Below are 25590 nucleotides of genomic sequence, written 5' to 3'. Positions count from 1 at the left end.
ATGCAGTGGAAGTACGAGGCAGTACATTGCAAACCTTCAAAATGCTGAGTCCAAGGGAGACTGCGGCAAGGAACAAGGCGGTGAATGCACCGGCCGAAGAGGAGAGAAGGCTTTCAAACTTTGTATGGTTTAAGATCCCCAAATTTGAAAGAAGTCTCAAGGAAATGAGATTATAGATTAATATGGATTTGTTGGAGTGTTTAGTGGACGACTGGGACAAGCAAAGTGAAATTCTAGAAGGAGCTTGGCTTCATGTTTGGATGTACTATCCGGAGAAAAGAGATATTCTGGAAAAAATTAAAGAACTGAATAAACGATATGAAATAGCCAGAGAGGAGCTATTTCAAAGGATGCGGAAAAAATTGCTAGAAGATGTCAAGCCTGAGAAGTGTGAGCCGCCAGTTGATAATTATGTTGCGGAGATGAAAATGAAGCAGGCGGACAATGATGATGAATTGACAAAACAAGATGATTGGGTAGGTAAGCAAAGGCCGTTAGTTGCAGATGTCCCAATCAGGAATATTGCGGATATAAATCCTGAAGCTGCGACCGGGAAAATGAAGGCCGAAGACAAATGTGACGTTCATCGTAAGAAGGAAGGCCAATAAGACGAAGATAGCAGCCGAAGATTCGGAGCCGCCAACAAAAAACGGTTACATTGCTAATATGAAGAGGTTTGTGGATATTCCGTCCTGGAAGATAATGAAGACGGTCAACCGTAGCGAGCAGTTGATGGAAGATGAAGCCGGCGGAAAATGGAGCTGAACCCACAACAAAATGTGATAATGGTGATAAGCAGGGACCGCTAGTTACGGACGTTCCGGTCAGGAAGATTGTCGATATAGATCGTGGAAAGGCGGCCGGGAAGTTGGATCCAGCAGTCACAGGCAATACGCAGCCTACGTTAGATGGTGCACCACGCAATAAAGAGGACGTTCTGCCGAAGAGGAACGAATTGGGTGCCAGGAAAGATGGTGAAGCAGAAGGGGAAGATTTTCCCACCAAAACAAAGTATGCGGTCAGAAGCGGGAACAAGCTGAAGAATGAAGCCGCGGCTATGATGAGGTTGGCAAATGGCGCAGCCTGGAGAATGATGCTGCCGGCCAAAGATGCGGACAAGCCATTTGGAAGCCGTATGACTGAGAAGCTGAGGATGACTATGGCCAATGGTTCTGGATGGAAGATGAAGCCGGCAGACAAAGGTGGAGGTGCCGATGTTAAAAGCTGGTTGGAAAGATGGCGGTGGTACCTAGAGGCGATCACCTAGCTGGTTCTTTATTTCTTTATAATTCAATTTTTGATATTTTATAATTTTTATATCTTGGAATAGTTTATATTTTATATTCATTTTCTGGCCCGCAAGATGTCCACGTAGCGAACATCGTTTTTAAATAATAAAGATTGTGAACGTCTTGCTGTGGGTCTCTTGTGTAAAAGAGAGAACATTTAGTTAAACAAGGATCTATTTTTGTCTATTCAACCAAAATAAGATATTATTTTGGTTGAATATTTGTACACAATAATAAGATAGGAGTTTTCTATTGCCACATGTGGTATGTTTGGGTGAGATTACGGGGAGTAATCTTCACTACAGACTGATAGGCATGTGTAGCGTGCTTGCCACATGGGAGGTAAATAATTGTGTGTGTCCGCTCCATAGGTTATGGCAGAGGCACTCTCTCTCTCTCTCTTTTACACATTAGTCTAAAATAGGTTAAGTCAGATTGTACTATTTAGTTCTTAAGAAACACTTTTTATTTCAATAAATTAGTGTGTAAATGCACAGCAAATAAGAAACATACGTGCTATCACTCCGCGGAGAGTATCCGCGTAAGATCCCTTGTTTTTCATTGGTCCTTCGAGCCGGATCAGTAACCGATTGTGGAGAAAATTGATGCTGAAGAATTTGCCTAAAAGGTAAAGGAAATTTTCTCAGCTTGGTAGATAACCAAATAGACAAAAATAAGTGAAAGACAAAATGCTGAGTCCAAAGGAGGCTGCGGCAAGGAACAAGGCGGTGAATGCGAGACATCATTCCCGTAGCAGAGAAGAAGAAGGTGATGCAGTGGAAGTACGAGGCAGTACATTGCAAACCTTCAAAACGCTGAGTCCAAGGAAGGCTGCGGCAAGGAACAAGGCGGTGAATGCACCGGCCGAAGAGGAGAGAAGGCTTTCAAACTTTGTATGGTTTAAGATCCACCAATTTGAAAGAAGTCTCAAGGAAATGAGATTAGAAATTAATATGGATTTGTTGGAGTGTTAGGTGGACGACTGGGACAAGCAAAGTGCAATTCTAGAAGGCGCTTGGCTTCATGTTTGGATTTACTATCCGGAGAAAAGAGATATTCTGGAAAAGATTAAAGAACTGAATAAACGATATGAAATAGCCAGAGAGGAGCTATTTCAAAGGATGCGGAAGATATTGCTAGATGATGTCAAGCCTGAGAAGTGTGAGCCGCCAGTTGATAATTATGTTGAGGAAATTAAGATGAAGCAGGCGGACAATGACGGTGAATTGACAAAACAAGATGATTCTGTTTGTATGCAAAGGCCGTTAGTTGCAGATTTCCCTACCAGGAAGATTGCGGATATAAATCCTGGAGCTGTGGCCGAGGACAAATGTGACGTTTATCGTAAGAAGGAAGTGCTGGTTATGACGAAGCGTGTCGATGATACCGCCAATAAGATGAAGACAGCATCCGAAGATTCGGAGCCGCCAAGAAAAAGCGGTTACATTGCCAAGCTGAAGAAGAAGATGCCCGATTGTCCAGCCTTAAAGATGAAGAAGAAGTTGATGAAGACTATTGTCAACGGTTTAGGCTGGAAGAAGAAGCTGGTTGACAAAGATGAGGTTCAGCCGAAGAGGGACGTATTTGGTGCCAATAACTATGGTAAAACAGAAGGGGAAGGTTTTCCCACCAAAACGAAGTCTGCGGTCAGAAGCGGGAACAAGCTGAAGAATGAAGCCGCGGCTATTATGAGGTTTACGAATGGCACCTGGAGAATGATGCTGCCGGCCAAATATGCGGACAAGCCACTTGGAAGCCGTATGACCGGGAAGCGGAGGAAGAGATTTGGCGATGATCTCTTGTGTAGAAGAGAGAACATTTAGTTAAACAGGGATCTATTTTTGTCTACAGTCCACTTGAGATAAGATATTATTTTGGTTGAATATTTGTACACAATAATAAGATATGAGTTTTCTATTGCCACATGTGGTATGTTTGGGTGAGATTACGGGGAGTAATCTTCACTACAGACTGATAAGCATGTGTAGCGTGCTTGCCACATGTGAGATAACGAATTGTGTGTGTCCACTCCATGTGATGGCAGATGCACTCTCTCTCTCTCTCTTTTACACATTAGTCTAAGATAGGTTAAGTCATATTGTAATACTTAGTTCTTAAGGAGCAATTTTTATATTAATAAGTTAGTGTGTAAATGCACCACAAACAATACAGAAGTGCTTTCACTCCGCGGACAGTATCCGCGTAAGATCCCTAGTTTTATTTAGATTCCTAAATTTATTTAGAAAACAACGAATAATATTCTAAATTCAATTCACAAAAACCAATTAATTTCCATCAAAAAACCCACAATGAGTCAAAATAAATACAACTATAAATTTTATTAAGGGGACCCATTTTCGGGGTCAAAAATTTTATTGATATAATTCGAATCTACACTAATTAATGAATGTCCCTACAAAATTTCAAATGTGGTTCCCTTAATAGAGTAATAAGTACAAATAATGAATTTTTTCACAATGCAAATAAGCAAAATGTATACTGAATATTATACAAAAATGACATCCCTGACAAAACATTAACATACAAACCCTTAACACAAAAGACAGCTTTAGCAGCGCATTTCTCCTTTAAAGGACATTCACCAAACTTAAAAAGCGTTGATATATTAACATAAGAAATTTATTACAAAAGTCGATATCATAATATATAAAAAAGCTTATAGTAAGTTTACAATTAAGCGGTTTTCGTTAACCCAGTGGGTTTCGATTGTCAATTCCTTTGCATATATTAGTGCGTTTATATTATTGAAGATTAACCCACTGGGTTGAACAGATCAAGTGGGTTAATCGTAACCGTTTAGATATGCTTTTGAAAGGATGTAACTGATAGCTGTTTGTGTATACATACAAAGTATTTTCAAATCAAAATTTAATTAGTGAAATAAAATGAAGAATGTTGACATTGTGAAACAAATAATTATTCAGTGTTGTGCTAGAATTGAAAACAAAAAATATATGTTTCAATGTGTTAATAAAAAACAAAGAGCAATTTTATTAAAAACGCAAAATGAGCAACAAAGGACGTTACGAATATCGGGGAGAATATGGAAATTCGTAAGATTCAAATCTATGATAGGGATACGTAGTCAAGCACATAAGTCAACTTTTAAACTTTTCGATTTTTGCTTCTGACCAAAAAGTCGATTTTTAAACTTTTCGATGTTTGCCTTTGACTAAAAAGTCGACTTTTCGATCTTTCGATTTTGTCAAAACTGACTTCTGCAAAATCGACTAAAAATTAGATTTTTTATATGAATTATTGTTAACAGATTATGTAAAGTTCCGGAAAGTGCAATTTTTGGGCAATTTGAGCTTTGTGATAAAAAAAACCAAGTATTTATGAAGAAAATCGAAAATCGATCTTAAAAGTCGATTGATAAATTAAGAAACACTTATTTTATTCTCGAACATTTGGTTGCAGGAAAGGCAAGGAAAATTTTGGGAATTGGATGTTCCAAAATGCACCGAAAGTTTTTTCAAAGAAAGCTTCAGAATGAGTCGTAAGTGCTTTGATATGTTATGCCAAGGACTCAGATGCTTGGAAAAGGGAGACACCATCTTTAGGAAGTGTATCCCACTTGAAAAAAGGGTTGCAATATCATTGTACACTCTCAGGTCTTCCGCCGAATATGCCACAATAGGTCGCCTATTTGGTGTATCCAAAGCGACAGTTTGCGTGATATTTAATGAATTCTGCAGAAAGGAATTGGAATCACAATCGAATCACATTGTCACCGAAATATCTCCCTAGCATGTTTGCCACCGAAGAAAAGATTAAAAAATGTGTGAACGGTTTTGAACGTATTGGATTCCCCCAATCGAATCACATTGTCTCCGAAATATCTCCCTAGCATGTTTGCCACCGAAGAAAAAATTAAAAAATGTGTGAACGGTTTTGAACGAATTGGATTCCCCCAATGTTTTGGAGCGCTTGGTGAGGACATAAAATATAATTAATAAAATAACGTGCTAAAATAACAACCATAAACATTAGATGGATGCCACATTGAAGTGAAACCCCCAAAAGAAGAGGCGTACGACTATTACAATTATAAGGGATGGTACTCCATTGTGCTACTGGCTTTGGTTGACTACAGGTAATGGAGAATCACCACTTATCAAATTTGTTTGATTATCTTCCTTTCCAGATATCGTTTCACATATATTAATGTCGGTGCAACATATATATTTGAAAATAGCAAACTAAAATATTTGCTACAAACCCCAATATTCCGAAACAATTCTAAAAACATAAATGGGATTGATCTTCCAATTTTTATAATTGGAGACTCAGCCTTCCAACTAACGGAACAGCTTATGAAGCCATTTCCTTTCTCGACCTCTGCTTTCGAGAAGGAAAAACTTTTCAATTATTATCTTTCAAAAGCCAGAAGGGTGGTCGAAAATGCATTTGGCCACATAAAGCAAGATTTCGAAGGAGCATAGAAAACGAGTTAAAGAATGCCACAAATATAATCAAATGTTGTTGCGTACTACACAACTTTCTTAATGATTATAATGATGACATTAATCAAAAATGATTGGAAGATGTGGGACGCACAAGAAATGACATTCCGCAGATGTCTTTAAATGGTGTTTACGGGAAAGGCGGAAATATAAGAAATGCCCTGGCATATTTTTTGTGGGAGAAAGGTTAGTAAAAAAAATAATTTATAATACCGCGATAACAATAAAACGTTTTCAGAACACGAAGGAATAGCCGCATCGCCCTCCTGTGTAGACAATAATCAATGACTTGAAATATTATTTATACGTATAGCAGAAGCTGATGAATTTATTTGTATCTATTTGCTTTTTAATTGAAGCAAATTGATATATTTAATTTTTAAAACAATATGGATTAAGCGGCTTTACCTAAAATAAAAAGTGAAAACACATTCCCACAAACAAATGCCACACTAAAGTTTATAAATAATTTGTAGTAGAAATTTAAACCTTTTCAAATGCTTATTAAATCAATACTATTCAATTTTGTAGAAAATACGAACCCGGAAAATTTTCGCCTAATACCTCAAAATTGTCAAAACAAATTTGCAATGTAAAAACAATGAATTTAGATTTTATTAAAAAATAATGTATTTGATACAGGGTAGTAGCTCAAAAACCGTTCGGAATTTCGATTTCTTGTCTTTGGCAAATTGATAGCTATTGACTAGGAGAACAATTTTGTAAAATATACGAACCCGATAAAACTTCGTATAACACCTCAAAATTGCGTAAACAAAAATACAATCTAAAAAATATATTTTTTATGCTTTGTTCTGTGTTTTTTTGGACCTTTTGATTCTTATATAATAAAACAATATATTTTTTCGAGCTTGAGGTCTTTTTTATTTTTCACGATCAATATTTCGCAATTGTTTTAAATTGCATCTTCAGGATAATCTACAAACAATTTTGAAATTAATGACATTAATTACACATAATGAAGTGACAAAATCGCTTACAAATAAACTAGTGTCAAGTTTACTTAAAACTATGATAGACTTCAGTATCGTCGTCGGATGTAAATATTGCACTCATTGAATGCCTTCCGTCTATCACAACATGATCAATTTGATTTCTCGTTGATTCCTTTTGCATTAAAATCTCCTAGCAGAATTTCAATGTTATGGCAGCGGTCATATGTTGTTTCTAGGCGGTCGGTAAATATGGCTGTGCGTAAATATGACTGATGTAGAAGAATTTCGCTTTTATACGGATTATAGCAATTCGCTCATCTACTGGAGTGAATCTGGAGACGAGATCTTTTATTCTCCTGTTAACCATAAATCCGCAACCAAATTCACGTCTCGTTTTAAGGTAGCTATAATACAGGACGTAAACATGTGATTTACTTACGCTAGTCCCTTTCCATGGCATTTCCTGTAAGGCAATAATATCGGCTTTGTACATTTTGAGTACATCCGCCAAAGCGAAAACTGCGTCTGTTCTGTACAACGTGCGCACATTCCAAGTGCAGATTCGCAGATTGTGTCATAGGCTGGCCACTAGAAAAGTAGCATAACATATTAACAGATGAAACAAAAATTGGTTCGAATTCCCGCAAACACAGAATACCAACCTCAATAAACAGCCAAAACTGTAAAGCTTGCAGGGTTGAGTATAATGGTTTGGGCCTGTTTTTCATATTATGGCGTAGATTCAATCCATATGATTAATGGTATATTGAATGGAACAGTGTATATTAAACAGTACGCTACCATATGACAGTTAGGAAATGCTCATTAAATGGACATTTCAACAGGATAATGATCCTAAGCATAGCAGCAAATTCGCAAAGGACTGATTGGTAGCCGAAAGGATTGACATACTGCCACGGCCTGCGCAATCAACGGGCGTTAATCCGATAGAAAATGCGATGTGGAGCGATGTAAAACCGATTTGTGGCCAATGCCAAGCCAACAAAAAAGGCCGAACTATGGGATGTAGTTCAATAAGCATGGGCCCAGGTTTCTATCCGTGCCGTTGTGAAGCTGTAATTGTTTACAACATTATGTTAAATAAACCAAAGTTATATGTGTATCAAACTATTGCTTTTATCCACTAAAAAAGGACAATTTCCTTTTATTAGCAATTGAGCATATACGTAAAATTTAGTCAAAATTGGTGCAGTAGTTCTTGAATAATGGTGAAAAACCACAAAAAAAACTAAACATTGTGCCATCTTTCGGATGAACTTCAAACTACACAGAAATTGAGTTGATCCGCTTCAATATTTATTTTCGCATAATAAAGCATTTTTCATACAATTTGACAATTGCTTTAAGGGGACCCCCCCATTCTAGGGGTCAAAAATGTTCATGATTTAATTTGAATCTACACTAATTCAAGAATGTCCCTACAAAATTTCAAGTGAAAATCTCAAGAACTCTTGAAGATATAACCGATTTATTGAGTCAGGATAAATTGAATGGCGCCAGCCAGACATGTACTCTGTCTAACACCGTTGTAATTTTCGGATTCCGATGTTCCAGTGAGGAGTTATCATGCCCGCCATCAAAAATAAGGACTTTTCTTTAATTACAAAAAACAACAACAAGACAACAACTTAAGCATAATTACTATTCCTATTTAGATCACATATGATTCATAAGTCATTGGATTCATCAAAATTGGCGCAGACGTTCTTGAGTTATAAAAGGTGTAAGTAACACAACATTCGATTACTCCAATCTTCGACTTTTTTATATTTTTCTCAAAATTTTCCCCACTGTTATTGAAAACAACCGTAGGAAAATGTGAGTCAAATTGGTACAGTCGTTATTAATGGAAACATTTTTCACATCATGAGAAATATATCTGAGGAACAATAAAGGCTCATATAAGTTAGACATCTAATGCCCAACTGTCTTCATGTGGGATTCGAATTTATATATATATATATATATATATATACATATTTCCCAAATCTCTTCTCTATATATATATATATAAATTACGTGTATGTTCGTCTTTTTATTTTATTTATGAGAATATTTCATTTATAGCATTTCACATTAAATGAAACTTTTTACAAATTAAATGAACCCTTTTCCCTTTTCCAAATTAAATGAAACCTTTTCCAAATTAAATGAAACCTTTTCCAAATTAAATGAAACCTTTTCCAATTGAAATGAAACCTTTTACAAATAGAATGAAACCTTTTCCAATTGAAATGCAACCTTTATTCTTATCTAAGGAAATATAATATTTGCAGTAATTTTAAACCAATATTTGAAAATTAAATCAAAGAATGTTAACAAATATAGTTGTATGGCTATGTAATTAACATAAATATTCTTTAATTCGGTGTGATTTCATTTAATATCTTTACTACATAAAACTAAATAAATAGTAATAGAAACTGGGGTATTTCTTGACATTTTAATAAATAAATATTTAAGAACAAGAATTGAATACCCGGTCCTAAATGCGAAATACATATTTGACTTAATCAATTGTTGATGATAAGGTAACTGCTTATCTTAATGAAGGGGTTCCCGACTTGCAGCTTGTGGGATTTTCAAAACCATGTCCATAACGTAGTTAGAACAATCTTGCGAGTAAGCTTTTGAATACTTCGCTCGATTACATCAACAATGTTATGTTCCATTGAAACGTCACACAGCTCAGCTCTTGGACATAATTTTATTTTTGAAAATGCATTTTCGATTGGATTTAGCATTGGAGAATAAGGCGGTAAGAATTTAAGGTTGCATCTTTTGGATTCGATCAAATTTTTTATGTCATGTCGCTTGTGTATTTGAGCGTTATTTTCCAACTCTGGATTGATTTTCTCAACAAAAATTTCTATAAATAATTTAAATCTGTCTGCATTGACACTGGAATTAGAAACGATTGTGTGATGTACAACTCCCGCGTTGTTTATTGCTGCAATTATAGTGACATGACGACCTCTGACCGTAGGCAACACAATGTGTGCCCTTGTTCCTTGTCTTGAACGGGCTTGGGTTCTTCGTATGTGAAGATTAAATCCACACTCATCAATGAATATTAATTTTTCTCCTTGTTGGGGTATCCATTTTGTAAAGTCTTGAGCATATTTTTGTCTCAAGCCTAATGTTCTGGAGTCATTCTTTCGTTCTATTTCAATAGAGGCCATCTTAAACGTAATTTTTAATTTCCGTAATCCATATTCTATGCAGCTTGTGGAAATATTTATATCATTTTCTCTCAACAGTTTAGTTTTTATGGCTTTGAGGGTAATTCCAGGTTGACTTTCTACATAGAACACGATCAGACTTAAAACTTGTGGTGTCAACAACTTAATTCTATTTCCTCCACGCTTATTTTCCTTCAATGTTCCAAAATTGTGTTTGTAATTACTTTCTAACTACGTTATGGACATGGTTTTGAAAATCCCACAAGCTGCAAGTCGGGAACCCCTTCATTAAGATAAGCAGTTACCTTATCATCAACAATTGATTAAGTCAAATATGTATTTCGCATTTAGGACCGGGTATCAATTCTTGTTCTTAAATATTTATTTATTAAAATGTCAAGAAATACCCCAAATGAAATCACACCGAATTAAAGAATATTTATGTTAATTACATAGCCATACAACTATATTTGTTAATATTCTTTGATTTAATTTTCAAATATTGGTTTAAAATTACTGCAAATATTATATTTCCTTAGATAAGAATAAAGGTTTCATTTAATTTGGAAAAAGTTTCATTCTATCTGTAAAAGGTTTCATTTCAATTGGAAAAGGTTTCATTCTATTTGTAAAAGGTTTCATTCTATTGGTAAAAGGTTTCATTTCAATTGGAAAAGGTTTCATTTCATTTGGAAAAGGTTTCATTTAATTTGGAAAGGGTTTCATTTAATTTGGAAAAGGGTTCATTTAATTTGTAAAAGGTTTCATTTAATCTGGAAATGCTATATATGTATATGTGAATTTTATAACAATAATCTATCTTAGCTGTAGACTTACAAACTAATTTATAAATAAATTTTAATTTTTCAGTATTTCGCTTTAATTATCGAAAGAAATATTTCTTTAATTCTTTAATTTTTTTCGTTTTATTTCTTATTTCTAATATTTTCGTTGAGGAATGTTGGAAGGGCGACGGCTAGTGATAACTTTCCATATTCATTGGTGACTTTGGGTATTTTGAAGCGTCCTTGTGATCGTCTTCTTGTATTTTGTGGATGATTATTTCTTTCGGCTAAGATTACATCGTCCGAGAATTCACTGGTTATTGTTATTGAGTATATTTGTTTTATGTTTAATATATGTTGATTTTTGTACATTTGGGACATGGTGTTGGTGTATTGAGATGTGCTGTTACGAGTATAGTTGCTCTTTCTGAACAGTGATTTCACTATTCGATTTTGAGTGTTTTGGAGCAATCTGCAACTACGTGCGTTTCCCCAAGCGGTTATGCCATGTCGTAGTTGTGATTCAACTAAAGAGTAATATGCTTGTTTTTGAACATTGTAAGGTGCACAATTACCAAGATGGTATATCGCAAACGCTGAGCTACGAAACTTTTTTTGCAAGTTTTGTGTGTGCAATTTCCATTTAAAGTTATGATCGAGATGTATGCCTAAGTATTTATAGTTTTTAACTAGTTCTAGTTTTGTTGTGCACATTTCAATATTTTCTTGATTTGTTTAAGCATGAAGACAGTCATTGTTGTGGTAAATTATATCTATACAACTTTTAGTTACATTTCTGGATCTAATATGCATAATTTTTGTTTTATTCGGGTTTATTATGAGACCGTTATCGTGACACCATTGTGTAATTTAATTAAATTCAATCTGCATTGTTTCGATTGCGTTATTTATATGTTTGTGGGATACTATAATATCCGCATCATCTGCATAAGTGAATGTTTTACTATTTTTGAGACTTTGTGTCATCTCATTTGTGTATATTAGGTATAATATTGGACCTAGTTTAGAACCTTGTGGTACTTTTTAAACCAATTTAAGCAATGCCCTCTTATTCCACTTTTTTCCAATATATTTATCATTTTGCAGTGGGCTAAAGTATCGAATGCTTTGCAAAAATCTATAAACAGTGCCAGACAGTTGTTTTTCATGTTTAATTCCTGATTTATGTGATTTGCGAAGTTTCCAAGCAGTTGGTTAATATTTTTATTTTTTTGAAAACCATATTGGTTTTTATTTATTATTTTGTATTTAATTAAGAAACTGTTTACTCTTCTTACTACAATCTTTTCCAGAACCTTTTCTAATACAGGTAGAATCGAGACTGGTCTGTAATTTTTATAATCAGATTTTGTACCTCCTTTATGTATTGGTCTAATTATAGATTCTTTCAATATATGAGGTATTTTTGATTCACATAAGCTTGTATTTATTAGTTGTGTGATAATTGGCGTGAGAATGTTAGCATTGTTTTTTAGGTCAACTGATCTTATGTTGTCTATTCCTGGACTTTTTCTTGAGTTTAGTGTCTTTAGAATCATATTGATCTCGGAATGTGAAGCTAATTCAAGGAATATTGAGTTTGGTATAATCCTTCCAATGTTAGTATCCATTGTGACTATTTCACACTGATGCACTATATTATTCACATTTTCTTGGAAGTTTACAGCAAAATTGTCGGCTATTTCCTTTATATTTTCAATACTGAAGCTGAGCTTAATTTGAGCGTCCATATTGCATGTTTTCTTCCCAGTTATTTGGTTTATTAGTTTCCATGTTCCCCGTATGTTATATCTGTTCATATAAAACATACTGTAAAAGTGATCATTTTTGGCTTTGGTTATTTGCTTATTTAGTTTATTATTGAAATTTTTGTAGATGGTTTCATTGATTTTATTTGTGCACCATGTTTTGTATAGTTTTTCTCTTATATTACAATATTTTATTATGTTATCTGTTAGCCATGGATATGGGTTACGCTTTTTGTATTTCGTTTCAATTGTTTTAGAGTTTTCGTATATGGAATTGAATATTTTGTATATGTTGTCGTAGAGTTCGTTTGTATTATTCGACGTGTTAATTACTTCTTGCCAATTTATTTTTCTTATATCTTCATATATCTTATTATTGTTTAGTTTATTTTTTTTTGTATTGATTATGTTTTGATTTGTTTTGTGGTTTGTGTAGCCGATTGAAGCATATATAGAGTAGTGATCGGAAATTGTTGTGGCAACTATCGCCGAGTGGGCGTTTTTTTAGTTCTCTGCCCCATCTTATCAGGAGATGATCAATACAAGTCTTTGTTTTGTTGTTGTTGTATTTGTTTTCAATATATCAATGTTTATATCACCAAGTATAATGGTTTTGGTTTTGTTGCCAATCAGATATATAGCCTCCTCTAATTCATTGAGAAATTGTGGTATATTATTATTCGGTGGTCTGTAAATAGGTAGTACTATTATATCAGTGTATTTATCTAATTTGACTGCAATTTTCATGATTTCGGCTGATTTCATATTTATTGCTATGTTTTTATACTGTATTGTTTCTTTTATATACATAACTAGGCCACCACCTTTGCCTTCTCTGTTTAAAAATACCGAGTTAAATCCATCAATCGAGTAAAAACAATTTTCATCATCAGATATATTAGTTTCACCTAGAATTATAAGGTCTATATTATTTATTATTTTCGACGTGCTTGTTAAGAAATTAAGGAAATTTTTACGTATTGATCTAATGTTTAAGAATATGAGAGAATTATTCAAAAATTGTCATTAAAATTACAAATTGTTTCCTCTGTATATTCCATTTTATTAATTTTTTTATATCAGTAATACACAACTTTTATTTATTTCATTGATTTTTCAGTTTATTATTATTTATTATAAATTAGATTCAGATTTGATTTTTTTTTGTGACCGTGAAAAGCACTTGGGAGGCAAACGAAAAGAGGATTATAAAAATTATGTAAACAATGTATAGCTTCTCATAAGTTGAGATCGGCGGGACCGATTTGTCTAAAAATTTACTTCTGTTATCTGTAATTGAAGTGGGAAGGTTTTTATGAAAGACAATTTTGAAAGTACGTCTGGACCGATATGCCTTGCATTATCTGGGACATATATATAAAGTACTATACTCACAATTTACAGAGAAGTTCCTTACCGTATGGAAGCTCCATATTTTGCATAGTCTGATTTTAGGTACTTTGAAAGTAGTAACAAATAACCTATAGATTGCATATATATGTCGGTATTTCATGAGGGTAAGAAACTTCTCTGTAAATTGTGTTTTCCAAGTTTTTTGCGTATTTTTGTCAAAATTTTCTTTCATAATTTTTTTTTCAATTACAGATAACTGAAAAAAAGTTTTAGTCAAATCGGTCCCGCCGTTCTCAAATTAAGGAGCTACTATAAGTTTCTTAAAAATTTTTTATAAGTAGATTTAAATTAATTTTACTAGTCATTATTCTTTCGTTTCACTCCCATGGGGCTGTTCAAGAAAACAGGTTATGTATGAATTGGTGTCGGAATACTTAACGTCGATAAGCACCCAATCTCTAATCGGGCAAAAGGCAACGAAAATATATAGCTTGCCATCTGTCGGACGAACTTGAAATTAAACAGAAACACTCCTCATGCCCCATAGAGCATATACATAAAGTTTGGTCAAAATCAGCGTAGTAGTTCTTGAGTTACGTTACAAAAACACAAAAAAAAACTAAATATTGCGCCATCTGTCAGATGAACTTCAACTATACAGAAACACTTCTTATGCCTCATAGAGGCTGTATATACAATTTGGTAAAAATCGGTGCAGTAGTTTTTGAGTTTAGCGATCACGAACATACACGTAATTTTTATATATATAGAGATATTTTTATAAACAAAATGGTACATTTATTTAAGGTATCGAATATCAAATGCATACCAAACCAGTAATGAAAATAGTAAAGTCGGACGGGGCCGACTATATGATACCCTTCACCACGTTGGGTATATCCAACGATTGAATCCTAAAAGACGTCAAATTTTTAAAGGACCAGGGACAAAATTATGTAAATCAATTTAAATCTTAACCGATTTCAACTAAACTTGCCACACATTATGTTATAGTAACTTCAGTACGTAGTGCAAAATTCAGTACTCTATGCCAAATATCGTACAAATCGAATGATATAAGTTTTTTTAGCTATCTGTTACAATACGAACCATTTCACGGTATTTAAAGTCTACTTCTTAAATAAGACGGACTAATACATATAATCACTTTATGATCCCATTTGACTTTGTTATATAACTTAATCGTATACTCAGATTAAGGAATGAACAATTCTACAATTTTTATTTCATTGCAATAATTAACATACGTAACTAAGGGTAAATCTTAGTTGAAAACAGTTGTCCTTTTTAGTAGAAATAACGATAAAAGACGGTTTCGCCTTTTTAAATTTTTTGCTTATTTTCTAAGACGATTTAGTCGATTTAGCCATCTGTTGTAATCATTCAACCTTCGGAGGATATCGAGATGAAAGTCTAGAACGTCAGGTTAAAGAATTACATATTTCGGTCCGCATTTAGGCATATACCCTATGGCATAAAAATACCTACCGGTTTAATAATTAGGGTGGAGAAAGATATTGCAATTTTATACATATACAAAAATGCATTTTGGGGTTTTGAGATTCCCTATATTTCCATTTTAAGTAACTATCAGTATACCTATAGTGGAGGGTATCCAAAGTTCGGCCCGCCTCGGACAGTGTACAGCGCCCATATAAAAGATCCGCATATTTTTAGATATTTTGGGGGGTTATAGCAGCAATTTCCATGCGAATAGCTTCCCAATTGGCAAATCCGTAAATACACCCCGACTGTTTACATATAACTTTAATCATGATCTAAATGTCAATCAGCTGATCTTTGTTGTATGCATTTTCAATTTTCACCAAAAATATTTGTTTGCAAATTGCAAATATTATAACAATTGAAAAGTTCCTGCACATTTTAGATTGTTTGGAAAATCCAAAAAAAGAGCTAAAGACAATAATTCTGTTAATATTTTTTTTTACTATTTTTATACCCTTCGAGAAAGACCCATGGTTCCTTTTGAGAATATGCATAGAAAAACTTTCTGAGTCGATTTATGCATGTCCGTCTGTCCGTCCATGCATTTTTGTTAACAAAGTACAGGTCGCATTTATGATCCGATTTGGATGAAATTTGGCACAGATCACTTAATTGGCCCAAGGACGAACCCTATTAAAATTGGAGAAAATCGGTCCACGTTTAGGCATAGCTCCCATATAAGGGTACCCCCAAATTGTCGGTATTTTGAGGTTCTTAGGCGCGTTTTTTAACTGAATTCGCTGAAATTGGTACTTTGAGTTCTTATTGGGTAGCAAATCTCCCTACCAAAAATTATAAATAAAGGTCAATTTTTTCGGATAGCCCCCATATAAGAGTACCCCCAATTTTCGGTATTTTCGGTTTATTGGGCTCGTTTTATAACTGAATTATCTGTATATTGGGTTCTTATTGGGTACCAAATTACTCCACTAAAAATTATATATATAGGTCCAGTTTTTCTGGTAGTCCCCATACAACGGTACCCCCAAATTTTTGGTATTTTGGGGGTTTTGATCGTGTTTTTCGACCGAATTGACTGTAGTTTAGTACGTCGAGTTCTTATTAGGTAGCAAATCTCTCCAATATAAATTATAAATATTGGTCAATTTTTTCTGGTAGCCCCATATAAGGGTACCCCCCAAATTTCGGTATTTTGAGGTTCTTGAACCAAATTCTTTTTATACCCTTCACCACACTGTGGTACAAGTATTATATCTTTGTGCATATGTTTGTAACAGGCAAAAGGAAACGAGATAGACACATGGTTCCTTTTGAGAATATGCATAGAATCAATTTGGCACAGCGTAACAAATTAGGTCTATAATGATGTGTGTTAAGTTTCCTGAAAATCGGATTTAGATATAGCTCCCATATATATTATCGACCGATTTAATGTAAATGGTGCACCAAAGTCCCTATATATCTCACGATTTGCACGAAATTTGGCACAGCGTAATGAATTAGGTCTAGATGTGTGTTGAGTTTCCTGAAATCGGTTCAATGAACAATTTAGTATCGGTTGCAGAATGACGTGTTTATGGTTCCAATTTCATTTTACTGGTCCTTTAAAAATGCGACGTCTGTTAGGATTCATCCGTTGAATAAGTGGTGAAGGGTATCATATAGTCGGCCCCGTCCGACTTTACTACTTTCCTTACTGGTTTACTATTGAATATAAAAATAAACAGCATTTGAAAACAATTGCAAATTTTGGTTCAATGTGAATGAGATGTATTTGTTCTCACAAAACCGCGTTACTTCTCTATAGCATCATGATTTAAAATAAACCCTCCCGCAAGAGGGTTTAAATGTGTATGATAAATTATGTAAATTCAGCATGATTATATAAAATGAACCCTGATTCGTCAAATGCTATATGTAAATCCGCTTTGTGAGGTTATTAAAGTACTCACAAATTGATAGCATTAGAAGATCAGTCTATTTAGCTTTCTTCAACATTTTTGACAGATGTGTCTTGTGATTGCCCTAAAAATTGATATCGAATTATTTTAAAAGTAACCAGAATGGATACGGCTGTTTTCCAGTGACAAGTCAAAATAATACCATATGCAGCACAATTTTTATCAAGCAAATTTTAGTTACACATATATTCAGATATTACAGATGTATGGGTTTAACAGGAAAACAAAAATGTTACATTCTTTACTCAGAGAACCACAACCGCAGTCTGCCAATAAATTGAATTCTAACACTCTTCGTACAACTTCTTCGTAATTTGAGAACGTTCAGATTCATCAGTGATTTCGAATTCGTCGATATTTCCCATTTTAGTCATGAAATCATCGATTTCTTTTTCCATTTTTTTGCTATCAATGCTATTGAATATTTCATCGATGTGTTTGGCTTCGCGTGATACATCTTTTCCTTCATATTTTTCAGTTAAATTCACGAATTTTTCCAACAGATTCATTGATTTTTCAAAACAGCTTCCTCTCTTATTCTTATAAATTTCATAAGCCTTCAGATATTCTTCCAATTCTTCTCTGTATGGCTTGTATGCGATGGTGTTGGGCATTTTTTCAATAACCGTTTTCACAACGGGTCCAGTGGCTTCTGCGAAATGTTTGACAACATTAGCAGCGGACTCAAAACCCTCTGTGGCTGCGCTGCGTTCAAATCGTTTCAATACTCCACCGAAAGCCACCTAGAATTAATTCAAAATTTAACATTTATTTGGCTGAAGAAGTGAAAAATAATTTACCTGGCTAAGTGCAAAGATTGATAATGCTACGAATAACAATTTCATTTTTCTACGTCGAATGTTTAGGACAGATGATGCACAAAATACTGATCCGACATCAAATCATGTGGCTCTATTTATACTCAAATAGAGAATGATTTCATATGGAATGCATAGATTTAATTTTTATCGCCTCGTTAGTGACTCGAAATGACCTCACTTTAAATTTTGGCCCACTTGATGTTCTGCGATTTCGAGAACGAAATTTTCACACATACATCCGTAATGCTCTTATCAGTCCGTAACGAGACGACGAAAGTTCAAATTGAACTGAAATGCTGCCGCGCATCTCTCTGCATTAAGATATTGATCTGAACCAGTTAGTAAGGATTTTCAGACTCAAAATACGTAAGACAATTTCCTAACAAACCAGTTTTGAAAATAAAACACATAATTTATATTGTCAACTACATTGCATATAGCTTAGTGCAAGGACGTACAAAAGGGGTTGGGCAAGGTGATCGGAACCCCTACGAAAATAGTTTTTTCTTTAACACAATTATTTTTGCAGCAGCACACTTATCATTAACATTTTACAGAATCAGAATATAGACGAGCTCTTCTTTTGAACACGGACATGAGTACTAAAAAATTAGAGAGTTGCAAAAATATCAAACCAATTATATATCGATTTAATGACAATAGGTTATTGGCATTAAATATGCTGTACCTCTGAAGATTTTATTTTTTCGGTAGTCAAAATTTTCATCTTTTTTATTGAGATTTAAAGTGTCAACTTCTTAAACCAAATATACAGTAGCGTGCATTGTGATCGCAGTTCTTGCATTGACCTTACAATTTGTGTGTTCTGGAATTATAAAAAAAAACATATATTTTAATGTTCGGTTTCACTCATAATATATTAATGACAGCCTTGAGATTCAGAAAGAACCACTTTAGTCCCGCCAGACCATTAAATTAAACAAACATTTAATCATAGGCCAATGAATGTGCTCTTTTGCAAATTTAAATCTTTTGATGGTATAGCCGATTCCGCTTAATTGCACACCATTTGATTGAAAACTTTTTTAACTTAAAATTTTTCACACATTTCACACCGTTTAAGTGAAATCCCGCTTAAATGAAAAAATCGGTTAATTGAAAACTAAATTAATTTCTAAAAGTGACTTTTCTTTTAAATAAAAAACGTTCAGCAAGGACGGCGTCATTCGTCCTTGAAGTGTACATACAACGCCGACAATTTAGAATAAAAATATTATCAAAATATCTAACTACAATACTGTTTTTTACAAGCTTCCCTGAAAAAAAAAAAAAAAACATTTTGATAGGGACCATTGAGGGATAGTCAGAAGTATGTAAGTATATTAAATTCTCGAAAAATCTATATATGGTGGAATTATTATAAACATCCCTGCTTCCGATATGCGGACCAAAATAATGAATAATGAATTTAATAATTAATTTTTACAAAATTGTATTTCTGTCATCGAATTCAGCCATTAGACCAGAAATTTGAATTTCAGATCGCTTAATTGAAGGACTTTTCAATTAACCAGACTTCGCTTTATTTGAAAAACTCGGATAATTGAAACCAACTTTGGCATTTTCAATTAAACGGATTTGACTGTATACATTTATTCAGTAGAGGTACTTTTCTAGGAGATCTTACGTACAAATTGTGATGTATTATTTTTTTCCATAAAATTTTATAACGATTTAAGCATGTACGGCTAGATGGTGGTTCGGAATCTTCTTAGGCTATCAGTGAAAGATAATAATTAGTTTTTCAAAAATATTTTTATTTTTCAATATAATCTCCTGAAAATGCAATACACTTAGTTTAATGCTTTCCTATCAATTCTATCCCTTGATTAGAACAGTTTTCCTCAAGGTCTTACAAATAGTGGTTTACAACTGTGACGGTATCTTCATTTGAGGTAAAACGCTTGACAGCAAGGATTTTTTTTGAACAAGTAAAAGTCACTGGGGGCTGAATCAGGAGAATAAGGGGGTGGTCAAGCAACTCGTACTATAATTCGTTGATTTTAGCCATTTTTAAAACACTTTTGTGCGCTGGTGTGTTGTCTTGATGACAAATTAGTTCTTGTGCTGTTCGAATGTGTACATTTAATTGATTCAAAATAGTACAATAGTACTCTGAATTTATTGCTTTACAAATAGTCAATCAATAAAATACCTTTGAAGTCCCAAAAAACCGTTGTCATAACCTTACCAGCCGATTGAATTGCTTTTGCCTCCTTTCAGGCAAATCCTCCAGCTTCAGTCCATTGTTTGGATTGTTCGTTTGTCTCTGGAGTATAGTGGTGGATTAATGTCTCATCAACAGTTAGGAAACGCTTAAAACGATCCAAACAAGCTTGATAAATGTCCATTTTTTGCGTTTTTGATCGACTGTTAATAAAGGCGGTACCCATCTTGCAGAGAGCTTTTTCATCTGTAGTTCTTCATGCAAAATTAAATGGACTCGATCATTTGAGATGCCCATGATATTACCAATTCCTCGCACTTTTATACGTCGATCATTTAATACCATATCATGCACTTTGGCTACAATTTCTGTTGTTGTTGCTGCTGTTTTTGGACGTCCACTATGTGGTTCATCTTTAATGCTTGTGGGACATCGTTTAAATTCAACTAAGTAATTACTTCATAATTAAGGGTCAAACAACGAAAGAAAAGCGAACAACGCTCGTCTGTACATGTCATTACCCAAATACGTCGAGTCCATATCTCTTATCGGGCTAAACAAAATCGAGGAACAATCTAGAAATATTATAAAATGTGTTCAGTTATTTTAAATTCTTATTGAAAAAATCATATTTCCTTAATGTTTAGTTTCTTTTTTCAATAAATCATGGCATAATTATATAAGGTAGTCTCATGCAGTCATATGTTTTCAATTTTTTCATAAATCTGCCCTTGACAGCATTCAGCTTTCAAAATTTAAATGACAATATCTTCCTTCGAAATGTACGCATATCAGCCCCAGTATTCTGTAACTTTTTAACAACATTCGATATTGTCATTTTACAACAATTTCATTTGTTTGTTTCGTTGTTTTTACAATAACAAAAAAAATTAAACAACATCTAATGTTGTTAAAAGTTACAGAATAGGCCTACAGTTTTTCAGTGACAAAAATTGCTAAATCATTTATATTTATAGATATTTTGAAATCCCATGTCCCTAAAAATTATAAATATAAGTTGTAGCGACAATTGTTAAATCTTGAGAGCAATGTTCAGCTTTAGAAAATATATTTTGTTTAATTTATTGAATATATGCCAATCGACATAAACAGAATTTTATGGAATTTGTTTTTCATAGTATTTAAACATGGTACAATTATAAAAGGTAACAACAAATCCCAGCTGATTTGATTCCAACGTAATACTAGTGTCAATATGAATTAGACAGATTATGTTTTTAAAAATCACCCAACAGGAAAATTAGGAACGCATACAATTTGAAATTGTTCATTATTAAATATGCTCCCGTATTCAATCTGCCTATTGGGAAAGTTTGGGTAGGCAAATCTTTCTTCATTGAATAACTCACAATTCCCAGCATTTTCATATATGTTACACATATAAGTCGCAATGGCTCAATTATAGGAAAGATGTGGAAGCGATGGAAATATAAATTTGATAAATTTTCATTCATGTTTTTCGAATTTTATTTTGAGGATTCGGAAATATTTCATTTTCAAAATAAATATAATTTGTTTGTTTACAATTTTCTGTCAAATGACGTTGACACTAGTACAACATAGTATACCATAGTATTTAAAATTGATAGATAAGTTCCAAATTTGCGCTCACGCAAGTGATACACTTTTAAGAACTAATTTTCAAAAATATTGGAGAAGGTCATATAATTTTTTATATTTAATGCTAAATTTCCGATTTTTATATCAATCTGTTCTACCGTAATGAGGGATACTATTATAATGGAACTCTAAAAAAATATTTGCTATAAAGTGAAAACTAGGAAACAAATGCACACAACGTTGTAATTGGTTCAAAATTTGATTGAATGTTAATTAAAAATTGGAAATTGGGCGTCCTCAGTTATACATAAAGTTTTAAAATTGTGGTGGTACCGAAACATTTCCCCAATTTAAACCAGTATAGGTAGTAAAGTCGGACGGGGCCGACTATATGATACCCTTCACCACTTTGGGTATATTCAACAGATGAATCCTAACAGACGTCGCATTTTTAAAGGACCAGTAAGATGAAATTGAATCCATAAACATGTCATTCTGCAACCGATACTAAATTTTTCATTTGGTCATTTTCTATATCTGACCAAATGAAAAATAGTTAAATTTGAACAGATTTCAGGAAACTTATCACACATCATTCTAGACCTAATTCAGTACGCTGTGCCAAATTTTGTACAAATCGAAAGATATATAGGGACTTTGGCGCACCATTTACATTAAATCGGACGAAAATATATATCGTAGCTATATCTAAATTTGAACCGATTTTTAGGAAACTTAACATACATTATTTTAGGCCTAATTCCTTACGCTTTGCCAAATTTCTTGCAAAGCAAAACATATATAGGGACTTTGGAGCACCATTTACACTAAATCGGACGAAAATATATATGGGAGCTATATATAAATCTGAACCGATTTTCAGGAACTTAATACACATCATTCTAGACCTAACTCATTACGCTGTGCCACATAACGTGCAAATCAGAAGATATATAGGGACTTTGGTGGACGATTTACATTAAATCGGACGAAAATATATATGGGAGCTATATCTAAATCTGAACCGATTTTCAGGAAACTTAACACATCATTCTAGACCTAATTCATTACGCTGTGCCAAATTACGTGCAAATTGAATGATATATAGGAACTTTGGTGCACCATTTACATTAAATCGGATGAAAATATATATGGGAGCTATATCTAAATCTGAACCGATTTTCAGGTAACTTAACACACATCATTCTATACCTAATTCATTACGCTGTGCCAAATTTCGTGCAAATCGAGAAATGTATAGGGACTTTGGTGCACCATTTACAATAAAGCTGCAGCTATATCTAAATCTGACCCGATTTTCATGAAACTTCACACACATCATTCTAGACCTGGTTCAGTACGCTGTGCCAAATTTCGTGCAAATCGAAAGGTATATAGGGACACGTGCATCATTTACATTAAATCGGACTAAGATACATATGGGAGCTATATCTAAATCTAAACCGATTTTCAGGAAACTTAACACACATCATTTTAGGCATAATTCCTTACGCTGTGTCAAATTTCGTGCAAATCGAAAGATATATAGGGACTTTGGTGCACCATTTGCATTAAGTCGGACGAAAATATATATGGGAGCTATATCTAAATCTGAACCGATTTTCAGGAAACTTAACACACATCATTGTAGACCTAATTCATTACGCTGTGCCAAATTTCGTGCAAATCGAGAGATATACAGGGACTTTGGTGCACCATTTACAATAATTCGGACGAAAATATATATGGGAGCTATATCTAAATCTGAACCGATTTTTCACAATTTCAATAAGGTTCGTCCTTGGGCGAAATAAGTGACCTATGCCAAATTTCATCCAAATCGTATCATAAATGCGACCTGTACTTTGTTCACACAAATACATGGACGGACAGACGGACATGCATAAATCGACTCAGAAAGTGATTCTATGCATATTCTCAAAAGGAACCATGTGTCTATCTCTTTTCCTTTGGCCTTTTACAAACATATGCACAAAGACATAATGCCCTATACCACAGTGTGGTGAAGGGTATAAAAAAGTACTTAAAGGACAAATTATCGTTGAAGTGGACACTTGAAGCCAATAAAATGCATATGAAAGAATATTTATTTATTATTACACAGTGGGTGACTGTTTGTTTTTTTTTTTTTTTTGATTTGGCAAGAGCATTGCCATATCAAAAAAAAAAAACAATCATTGACATTGAATTTATTCGTCCATTGTGGCTTAATAAACATAAAATACTTTATGCAGCAAATTCAGTGATTGATAAGAAAAATTTAGTATTTTAGTTTACCTTATCACTAATTCCAATCCGAATGAACTCGGTAGATTCTCACCACCTATCAGAATGTACATTAGTCCATAGATAAGAAAATGCCAATGGAAACACTAAGAGACCGGAGAATGTTTACGATCAACAATCATTTTCATTCTACTTTGAAATAGTTAATATTAAAAATATTCTAACTAGTGATGGTAAATATCGTAAATGGAATATATTTGTATTGTAATTAAAACTAATTAATTTTAGTACGAAGAAATCCAAATACCTCTTAAGGCGGGTAACATTGCTGGCTGTTGGTATGGTAGTCGCAGCGAGCGTCCCCTATTAGCTCTGCACGGTTGGCAAGATAATGCTGGCACTTTTGCTCTTTTGGCACCCATTCTAAGTCGTTATACACCTATATTGGCCATTGACTTTCCCGGCCATGGAAAATCGAGTCACCATCCACCTGGCATAATTTATCACACGATAGACTATGTTCGCGCCATAAGAGAAATTATGCTATCCTTTAAGTGGTCAAAAATCTCTTTGCTGGGCCATTCCATGGGTGCAGCTATTTCATTTCATTTCTCCTCGCTGTTTCCCCAAATGGTGGACATGTTAATCAGCATTGACATTTTGCATACACGTTACTTTCCAATAAATGCACAGCTGTATTACATGCGTTTTTCAACAGATAAATTCTTTATGGATGCCGAACGAAAGCTCTCGAGCGAGCATAAGACACCACCTCTATACACATTTGAACAATTGCAAACGATTTTATATGAAGCTTCAGAGAAATCCATTGATTTCGACAAAACCAAATATATTCTGGAAAGGAATATCACATGGAGTAATGAACATCAGATGTATTACTTCTGCCGCGACAATTCCATAAAACTTTTGCAAGAAATGAATACAGAACCTGGAATTTGCATTGAAATGGCAAAGCGATTGAATGGAATCAAATGGTTGGTAATAAAAGGAGGCGATTCCAGTCACATCGACGAAGAATCTGCGGTGACCAAGACAATCAAGGAATGGCACGAACAAAATAATCCCAATTTTGTATTCCACGTTTTGCCGGGACTCAAGCATCATTGTCATCTAAATAATCCAAATGAGGTGGCTGCCTGTATATTACCTTTTTTGGCTAAGCATAGAGTACCGGGACGAGTGTATACCACGGAAAGTAAATTATGATACATACAAAACAATTAATTTGAAATGGTGAAAAAAATTACGAGAAAAAAACTAAGTTGGATTTTATTTGAAGATGTTAACTAAACTTGTCCTACGCTATTATACTCTTAATTCTTTCTAATTAAATAGGTTTATATTTATTTTGAAATATATGTAAATCTTAAACGAATGAAAACCAGAGAAAAAATGTATGTTTGATAGGAAAGTTTGCTATCCAATGAATGTTTTAATACTA

The 25590-nt window shown here is 33.8% G+C and overlaps 1 protein-coding gene across 1 annotated transcript; it reads left to right on the top strand.

Moving 5' to 3' along the window:
- The first annotated feature begins 24358 nt into the window (after positions 1–24358).
- On the top strand, positions 24359–25355 carry LOC133322541 (probable serine hydrolase). The gene is made up of 2 exons (XM_061531530.1): positions 24359–24370; positions 24417–25355. Exons 1-2 carry the CDS (start codon positions 24359–24361, stop codon positions 25353–25355), a joined length of 951 nt encoding a protein of 316 aa, XP_061387514.1.
- The last annotated feature ends 235 nt before the right edge of the window (positions 25356–25590 follow it).

This window comes from Musca vetustissima, unplaced genomic scaffold (assembly GCF_032173495.1).
Source record: "Musca vetustissima isolate MV318-11 ecotype Yass unplaced genomic scaffold, APGP_CSIRO_Mvet_v1 utg41145, whole genome shotgun sequence".
In the NCBI taxonomy this organism is placed as follows: Eukaryota; Metazoa; Arthropoda; class Insecta; order Diptera; family Muscidae; genus Musca; species Musca vetustissima.
The sequence above is the reverse complement of the archived record's forward strand: the minus strand, read 5'-3'. Positions and strand labels throughout refer to the sequence as shown.